Source organism: Labrus bergylta, chromosome 5, assembly GCF_963930695.1.
Source record: "Labrus bergylta chromosome 5, fLabBer1.1, whole genome shotgun sequence".
Lineage (NCBI taxonomy): Eukaryota > Metazoa > Chordata > Actinopteri > Labriformes > Labridae > Labrus > Labrus bergylta.
In genome coordinates, this window is record NC_089199.1 from 25,590,090 (window position 1) to 25,600,089 (window position 10,000).

At 45.2% G+C, this 10,000-nt stretch overlaps 1 protein-coding gene across 1 annotated transcript in view; it reads left to right on the forward strand.

The window, feature by feature from the left end:
- Positions 1–6,416: 6,416 nt before the first annotated feature.
- apobec2a (apolipoprotein B mRNA editing enzyme, catalytic polypeptide-like 2a) overlaps positions 6,417–10,000 on the forward strand; it is a 6,264-nt gene continuing 2,680 nt past the window's right edge. Inside the window, exons 1-3 of the mRNA XM_065955309.1 lie at positions 6,417–6,757; positions 7,994–8,218; positions 8,438–8,746. Coding sequence (XP_065811381.1) covers positions 6,561–6,757; positions 7,994–8,218; positions 8,438–8,741 — 726 coding nt within the window. The 5' untranslated portion in view covers positions 6,417–6,560 and the 3' untranslated portion in view covers positions 8,742–8,746. The remainder of the gene's footprint in view (positions 6,758–7,993; positions 8,219–8,437; positions 8,747–10,000) is intronic.

Below are 10,000 nucleotides of genomic sequence, written 5' to 3' on the forward strand. Positions count from 1 at the left end.
GCCTTTGCTTGATAATGTTTGTTGCTTAGATTAGTTTATAATAGTTATTTGTTTAATTAAGTTCATTGATTTTGGATTGATGTTGCTTTGTTTAAATAAATTCTGTTATAATTTAAGAGAGCAGTTGTTTGTGGTTACTGGTGTATTTACATTGTGATATAAGCTGGGTGCGAAGGCTTTGTGTACGGATTTCACGCCTTCAATTTATTAAATATAGTTATTCATTATTAATAATATTAGTAATTAAATAACTAATTTGAGACTGATTTGAGTGATATTTTGGTTATATTTACCTGATTACAGGTTGGTGCCCCAAAACGAGATTAAACATAGTTTAATGATATTTTATTTATATTATTAATAATTAAGTATAATTATTAAAGAATATAACCAAAGTTGACTTGATACAACCCCAACAAATGGTGCCCCGTGTGAGGCCTTCAATAAACCAGCTTTATTGCACTGTTAATGCACAGTAATCCAAACTTAAAATCCTAAAAAGGATCCTTCGGAAGAAAATTATATTTTCTTTAATTTTTTTGTGGTTTAAGCAAAGCAGACATCAAGCTGTGGCTTAGTTGTGTTTTATGTTGTTAGTTAATGGTTAAAGCCGTAACTGTTGTCCCCTTTGGGTCTATACAACAATTGGACATAATGATGCAGCTAGTGTGACTTTATCAAGGAACTTGATTTGTTGCATTAATCTAGATTTTGATCCTGAAGTATTCGACTAAAGGATTGTGGTGCTCCTTGTTGTTTGAGAGCCATTTGGCCAGATGAGAGTGTAACCTCATCATTGTGGCATAGCCAGCTGTCTGAGAGGTGTGAGTTCCTCCCTTCCTTTGAGGACTTGAGGTGTGAATCCCCTCTCCTATCTTCCAGGATAGACTGCAGTGATCAGTTGGGAAACTTAGATAAGATTTGCTCTTGTGTACCAAGACCCTAGGTGAGTCGGGAGCTGAGACTCCTTTTGGATCAGACGACGCAGCACTGCAAGAAACTGCTGCCGGTCTGACGAACCTCTCCTCAGAGGAGAGTGCCAACCTATATAGCTAGTCAATTAGCATTAGTGATAAGAAGTTAGAAGAGCTAGTTGATCTTGTCAACCACAGAGCCAGGCTCACCCCTAATAAAGACAGAATGTATGCAGAAGACATACATCAACTATGGGCCAAAGCTCACTATGGATCAGACGATCCACCCCTTCAAGACGTAGTTGCTAATCTTATCCACCTCCCTATAGAGCAGCTCGACAGCCTGAACTCCTACACCCTCAGCACATGTGAAAAGAGACTAAAGGGCTTGGTTGAATATGCAAATCAACCAACTGGGAAGCCAACACGTACAGCTTCAGATGTTCTAGGCGAAATTCTCCTCCTTTATCAGCGCAAATCAAATGTGCAGAATGAGATACACCGGGAACAGCTAGCCCGGGTACTAGAAGAAGGACAGATCCTGCGGGACGACTTCGAAAGAATGCAGGATAAACTAAAGACCTTGCAGGAAAATTGCAAGGCCCTGCAGGAGGAGAATAAAACACTGCACGAAAGCAGCAAACTGGCCGAACAGAGGAAACGAAGTGATATGGTACCCAGAGTTCAGGACAGGCAGAGAAGGACTTCAGCCCCCAGATCAGATGAGGAAACCTCAGATGAAGGATGGGAGACCGAACCAAGCCCCTGGAGGAGGGAGACAGACATGTTGCAGGATCTGGAGGAGAGGGGAAGGCACCGCCGGGTCGACCCAGGCACAAAAGCGCCCACGTCCTCAGACCACCCGGTAAAGAGTAGGATGAGTAAAGAGGAAGGGCCCCCGCGTTCCGCCATACGCTTTGAGCGAAGAGAACCCTCACCCCGCAGGATGAGAGGCTTTACTCCCCCTAGAGACAGGGAGGAGACACGGGCCCAATTGGGCACCGAACGCTACCTGTCCCACGATAGACGGCCACGTCTGAGCCGAACACAAACCCCGCCACGGTTACAACCCTACTACCGTGACAACCACAGGGCTTACGATTCATCAGACGAATCGGACGACCCTCGCCAGCCTTCGGGTCAGGGCCTGCGAACCAGGCAGATAGAACCTCAGGCCAAAGATCTGAAGCGTTTTGACCCAGATAGCCCAGATTCAAGTATTAACGATTACCTTAGAGAAGTTGACCATTGTCTCCTTGACCTGCCTCATGCGTCCTCACATGAAAAACTGAAACAGATCTGGAAGACTACGGCTAGGAGTGTCCGTGATTTCATGGGGACACTCCCACCAAAGGTCCGATCCTTGCAGAAAGGAAACAAATCTGTTAATCAGCACTTACAAACTGCCAAGCAGAAAGTGTTGGACATGTTTGAATTAATTCAGGGAGCACAGGTAAGCATGGAGCAAGACACATCGTCAGGATATGACTCTGATCCTGGACCAAGCCCCTTAAGAGATCAAACAACCCTGCTGAAAAAGCTCAGTAAAGAACCGAGCAGCCAGGATAACCCAAGGACTGAGGAAATAAGTCTAGTTTTCCCTGATTTTGACTGTGGAGCCCCGTTCCTTGGGGAAACGCCCCAGTTCTCTGACAACTGTGACACCCTTTCACACCTTCACAGGTTTGAATCACCACATAGGAAGGGGGGTGACTTCTCAGCCCCCAGAGGCAGAGATAACACCAGGCCCCCTCCTGCTACCTGTAGGTTCCCATTGCAGGATTCACGGCTAAGGAATATCCAAACCTCAGATGACTGGGATGGCTCCCTTCTACCCAGAGATCAAAGAATGCGCATAAGGCTCATTGAATCTATGGCACAGGATGTAGAGCGGTTTGATCCAGATAACTCAGACCTCTGCATCGATGATTACCTCAGAGAGATTAACCTGTGTCTCAGTGAGGTACCTGATGCATCCACAAGAGAAAAACTCAGGCTGATCTGGAAGACAACTTCCAAGAGTGTCCGTAACTTCACGACTACCCTTCAGCCTGAGATCAGATACCAGTACTCTGCGCTCTGCAATGCTTTGCGCCAGGAATACTCCACCTACATTGACCCTGCATCTGCCCTTCTTAGTGCTTTCAGTGTCTTGCATCAGAAGCATGAGGCCCCCAAAGATTATTACTGGCGACTTAGATCTGCATATTTCCAGGGACGTAAGGCTCCAGGTTTGGAAGAGAACCCAACTTTCAAGTCCATCTTCATGCACAATCTGCATGGCTGCGTGCGTTCAGATGTCACCCTGCATAGTCGTACACATCAGCTTAGTATGAAAGAGATCAAGAGATTCGCACAGGCGGTCTGGCAGACGCGCTTACGCCACGTGTCACGTGAGGGCAACAAGTTGCCTTGTGCTAAGAATAAGAGACCATATCACCGGCAGAATAGAGAACAGAGCCAGGGGGGTGGGACTCAACCACAGAGTAGGTTCCAGCCTGGAGAACTGATCGCTACCAGATCCGAACGGAACTCTCGGGATGGCCGTAGTCTGAGACAGAAGGGTAGGTATAATCGGAGTTCCTACGAGCTCCCTAAGGACTCCCTCGCTTACAGAGAACCCGATTCTGACTCCACATAGGAGTGGGGGTGTAGCCTCCATTCTAGAAACACAACAATGTCACTCTACCGACATGAATGTTTCCTAGTCCCTGTTTTGTGTTTTGACATTGGTAGGGAGACACATAATGTACATGTACATTTACACACCTACATGCCACAAACACCTTCCCACAGGCTTACTCCTGCCCAGGCTAGGAGTTAGCCCACAAATCTACACCTTATACTCTTCTCTTTCTCCCCTCCTTTTGTCTGTTTGTTTCATTTGTTTTGTTAAAGAATGCACCTTGAGTAGCAAAGCTTTGCTAATGCCTGGTTATGTTTTATGCCTAGCTTTAGACATAGTTAGACAGTCTGCCCAGACTTTACCTCAGTGTCTGCCCAGACCGAATGCCTCTCAAAATGTATGGACTTTTGGCTCACTAACTATTTGAAAATTTGTCTCCTCACGCATGGACTGTTGGCCCTATTTGCCCTAAAGACCGCGACCCGCAATCCCATTCTTCAGGACAAAGGGGGGATGTTGGGCCACGCAGGCTTAGAACAGTCAAGCAATGGACTTGGGCCTGCACCTCTGTAAAAGCCTCATTTGAGTTATTCACTGAGATCACAAAGAGGCCTAAAAGGACTCTTAATCCCAGAATCCCCTGTGGTACTTCACACCTACGTGTGAAGTAAAGGGGGGACCGGAACCTCTCTCTCCTCATTGGAGGGGACCTGAGGTAGACCCCCATGGAGCAGGCCAGGCTACAAAACTCCAAGACTTCCATTGCTCGCTCTCTTTCACGCGCTGACCTTCGGTGCTCGGAGACCCAAGAAGATCTCCTGTTTCCTGCAACAATCTTCCTTTGTTTTAAGTTTTGGCGCGCAGGTAATCCGCGGCCGGCAGTGTTCTAAATTCCGAGCTCGGATTGTCCAGTGAACGCATCTCAGTTTCTCGGAGAGCGTCAGACTATAACAGATTATCAGAAAGATAACGGTCTTATTCCGTCCTGCAACGAAAGGACATCAAAGGACATCTTTCCACTCGACGGAGAACCAACGAAGCCGCTCTCGCCGTAAGGGAGCCTCGCCGCCATCAGACGCCTCTGCACCAGGACGGACAGAAGATCTGCTCCATCGCCGGACTCTTTTCCTTTCACCAATCGTCCTGAGTTTTAACTGTTTAAAACTCTTGTTGTTTCGGACCGCTGCGTCCTATATGTGTTTAGCGTAACAGCGTTATAACCGGGTATTACTCTTCTGATCAGAAAGGCCAGTGTAAGCTGTATTAACCTGAATTCGGCTATTGGTTTGTTTCTGTGAATGAAGGGAATTACTCCGAGTTGTGGCGCGGGAGTCGGACTGTGATCCGGCCTCTTCAGGCACGCATTTCTCTTTTATTCTCTTTTATTTCCCCTTCTACGCACACACATACACACATATTCCTGTGTAAACGTACATCTGGAGACCAACTCCACCACCGCGCCATTACGCACAGAGATCTATACACTCGCGGCTATCCAGACGCCTCAGAGACACAGATTGTGTAGGGCCGAACTCAGTCTCTTTTAGACCTTAAGGCCACATTTAGGCCTTTGTTAGGTGTGTGCCATCGGAAGGGCGACCACGTGGGACGAAGTAACCTTTTCTCTCCCTTTCATCCACACGTGCACGCACCCAGGTCTTTGTTAGGTTTGCGCCATCGTGAACGACCACGAGGGTACGAAGCCATCTCCCCCCCTTTCTTCTTCCCTCTTTCTCTCTCTCTCTCTCCCTCACACACACACACACACACACACACACACACACACACACACACACACACACACCTACATTCACACCTCATCCACAAGCCTTTGCTTGATAATGTTTGTTGCTTAGATTAGTTTATAATAGTTATTTGTTTAATTAAGTTCATTGATTTTGGATTGATGTTGCTTTGTTTAAATAAATTCTGTTATAATTTAAGAGAGCAGTTGTTTGTGGTTACTGGTGTATTTACATTGTGATATAAGCTGGGTGCGAAGGCTTTGTGTACGGATTTCACGCCTTCAATTTATTAAATATAGTTATTCATTATTAATAATATTAGTAATTAAATAACTAATTTGAGACTGATTTGAGTGATATTTTGGTTATATTTACCTGATTACAGGTTGGTGCCCCAAAATGAGATTAAACATAGTTTAATGATATTTTATTTATATTATTAATAATTAAGTATAATTATTAAAGAATATAACCAAAGTTGACTTGATACAACTCCAACACAGGGTTTATATTAAAATAACATTTCAAATGTTTATTCATGTTTATCCTCCAGTATTTACATGTATATCATTTTGTACATGTGTCAGTGAACTTTAAATCTTCCTGCCATGATACAGATTACCTCCCCCCCTCCCCCTACAGTCTGTAAATAGAGCTGCAGCAGCTGCCCGCCTGCGTCTGCATGTTACAGGAGCCTTTAAAGGTGCTGCAGCTTCACATATTTATAGACTGAAGCTGAACAAGAAAATTTGAAACTTATTGAAACATGAAATATTCAGAGTTCCTCTAACAACCTGAAAAACACAGAAACACCCTTTAGGATCAAACAGCAGACGGTGTGACCTATGTCCTTCAAAGGTCAAAGGTCACACAGATTACTTTAACAAAATAATAAACGTTTTGTTTTAGAAATGATAAAAAATATAACAGAAATATAAAAAAAACATTTTAATAATTTAAAATAAAAAACACATTTAAAACAAGAACAGAAATGTGTCATTAAAGATGGGAGGTCTCCCCCCTCACACACACCCCTTTCTCCCCCTCACTTACCCCCTCTCTGTCACTCCCTCACTCCCCTGCCCCCCCCCACTAACTCCCACCTGTCCCTCTCCTCCCCCCCACACACACAAACTCTTTCACCCGCTCACATTCCCCCCCCACGCTCACCCACACTCTCTCTCTGTCTCGTCCCTCAGTCAGTTTTAGTGCAGCTCTCTCTCTGTGTCTACTCTGTTCACTTCTTTATCTCCACAGAGACGTTCTGAACTCATAATGGCCGATAAAAGTCGTTCTGTAACAAAGAGGAAGGAGAGGAAAGAGAAGGAGTCAGCTGAAGTGGTGAAGGAGGTGAGGAATGAAGGAGATAAGGATGGAGGAGAAGTTTCCTCTGAGGCTGCAACGAGTAACGGAGAGAATGGAGAACTTCAGGTGGAACCGATGGAACTTCCTCCATTTGAAATCATCGCTGGGTGAGTTTTTAAAAAACTAGTATTTAATAAATAGTGATGATCTGTAGAGTCTGATCTGTAGAATCTGATGTGAGAGATCTGATCTGTAGAGTCTGATCTGTAGAGTCTGATCTGAGAGATCTGATCTGATCCCTGAGATAAGGATAAAGACAAACGGGGGGCAATCCCCACCAACGATCCAGAGGAACCTACGAGAGCTCAGGAGCTCCTAGGAAAAGATGTGGTTAGTAACTAAGATTAACAGATAGTGACATGCAGTAATATGATGTGAGTGCACAGCGAGAGAGGGGGGAGGGGAGGGGGGAGGGGATGCCTGTTCCCACGGTAGTCCAAGCCTATAGCAGCATGAATAGGAGTGTGTCTGCTTCCTGGACCCTTGCTGGTGAATGATTCCAACAGAGAGGGGCCTGATAACTGAAGGCTCTACCTCCCATAGTACATTTAGAGACTGTAGGTACCACGAGCAGGCCTGATAACTGAAGGCTCTACCTCCCATAGTACATTTAGAGACCGTAGGTACCACGAGCAGGCCTGATAACTGAAGGCTCTACCTCCCATAGTACATTTAGAGACCGTAGGTACCACGAGCAGGCCTGATAACTGAAGGCTCTACCTCCCATAGTACATTTAGAGACCGTAGGTACCACGAGCAGGCCTGATGACTGAAGGCTCTACCTTCCATAGTACATTTAGAGACCGTAGGTACCACGAGCAGGCCTGATAACTGATGTCATTAAGGACAGTCGTATCATCAGATAAAGTCTCTCTGAGGTTTTAAGGGCCTAGCACAATAACTTCAATCTTGTTTGAGTTGTGTTGCAAAACAATTTCTGGTCATCCAGGTCCAAACGTCCTTAAGGCACATTTCTAGTTTTCATAACTGGCTTATCATTCTTCATTTTTATGTATAGCTGAGTTTCATCTGCATAACAATGAAAATGTTTTGGGTGTTTCCTTATAATATTACCCAGAGGAAGCATATATAATGACTCATCATTAACATAGGATTTAAATTAATTTAAAGCCCTCCATGTTATTCCAAGTGTTTTTTCCAGTCTCTGTAATAGGATGTGATGGTCAATCTGTGGATACAGAACCATACATTCGTTATGTTCATACTTGTGTTAGTACACACAAACTTCAGATCAAACTTTTGATCCTTGCAGATCAAATATCAGATACAAATAATAATGCTGATATAAACATGTATGCTGATATAGATTCTGTTCTCTATAGAGACCGGATCGATCCTTTCGTCTTTAAGTTCCAGTTTAAGAACGTGGAGTACTCGTCAGGCCGTAATAAGACGTTCCTGTGTTACCTGGTGGACAGAGGAGACATGGCTGATGGGCTGCTGAGAGGATATCTGGAGGACGAACACACAGGACCGCATGTGGAGGAGGCCTTCTTTACACAGTGTATTCCTCACTATGACCCAGCTCTCAAATACACTGTGACCTGGTACTGAGCTCTGTTTCACCATCAGATATACAAGGCTTAGTAACTTCAGTCTGGACTCAAAGCTTATATGACTCAAGTTAATCCTGAAACTCGATGAGAGCTTCATAATCATACCAGATCATTATGAAGAAGATCAATTATTTCTGTAATGTGTTAGTGTAGATTCATTTATAAAGTCATAGATATAAATATTACTTACATCCCTTTCTGCACTCACAGGTATGTGTCGTCCAGTCCATGCTCTGCTTGTGCAGCGAAGATCGCTGAGGTGTTAAAAGTGAGGAAAAACATCAAACTGAGCGTGTTCGCTGCTCGTCTGTTTGAGTGGGAGGAGTCAGAGATCCAAGACGGACTGAAAATGCTGCACGCTGCTGGCTGTAAGCTGAGAGTGATGAAGCCACTGGACTTCTCATACACCTGGGAGACGTTTGTGGAGAACGAAGAACAACCTCTGAACCTGTGGGAGGACTGCAAAGACAACTATGAGTTTTACCAGGAGAAGCTGGCCGACATTTTACAGTGACCACAGTCAGTATAACCTCACACACACACCCCCAACCATACACACACTCAAACACACACATACAGGAGGGCTTAAGTTACTTCCTCCCTGAACAGGTTGGCTTTAGTTACCCTAAAAACCTCCTGCAGAGTCATAAAAACCTCCTGCAGAGTCATAAAAAACCTACTGCAGAGTCATGAAGCGCTGCTGATGAACAAAACTGTTTCCTGTTGTTTTCTGAGCCTGAACAACTTAGCCCACAGGCACCAACCAGTAGTGCCTCACTTACATTACACCTCCCTCTGACCGAGCGCAAAGTCTCTAAGCTAATGCTTGACCCTTGCCCAATAACAACAAGACTCCCTCAAACCATTTACCCTACACTTAATGCTGCAGTTAAAGGGATACTTCACCCATTTGCATTAAGCATTGTATCAGTAGTAAACTGGTAGTATTTTTGAATGGTCGTGCATCCAGCCCTCATTTCCCCCTGAGACTGGAAAGTTCTGTATTTCTAAGTCTGAAAAGGAGCTTCCAGTGACGCAAATATTGTCATATTGCGTCACTGGAAGCTGTTGCGGTTAGCGGTGTGAAACTACAACGCCAGTTCCACATATTTTCGACCACTGAAGCTACAGACCAATCACAGATCATTGGCTCGGAACTCACTCCCAGAATCGAAACTTAACGTCCGCCATATTGGTTGGAAGCTATGCTAACAGGCTCTATGGAGAAAGCTCGATAATGGCAAAAAAATATAAATATAGCGGAGAGATGGCTGCTGCCAACAGGCTGGTCTTGAGTTTTGGCTGCTGCCAACAGGCTGGTCTTGAGTTTTGGCTGCTGTGGCCGCTAGTGCTGGCCGAGACATAAGGCCTGCCTTGTCGGCGGCGGTAAGGACGAGGAGCCACTGGAAGCTGTTGCGGATAGCGGTGTAAAACTCTATGGAGAAAGCTCAATAATGGCGAAAAAATACAAATATAGCAGCGAGATGGCTGCTGCCGACAGGCCGGTCTTGAGTTTTGGCTGCTGCGGCCGCTGGCCACCGGGGCCGCTAGCGCTGGCTGAGACATAAGGCCTGCCTGTCGGCGGCGGTGAGGACGAGGAGCCACTGAAAGCGGGAGTGAGTTGGCTCGGAACTCACTCCCAGAATCGAAACTTAACGTCCGCCATATTGCTTGGAAGCTATGCTAACAGGCTCTATGGAGAAAGCTTGATAATGGCGAAAAAATATAACTATAGCAGCTGCTGACATAGAGTCTGTTTTCTGCCAGGAATTT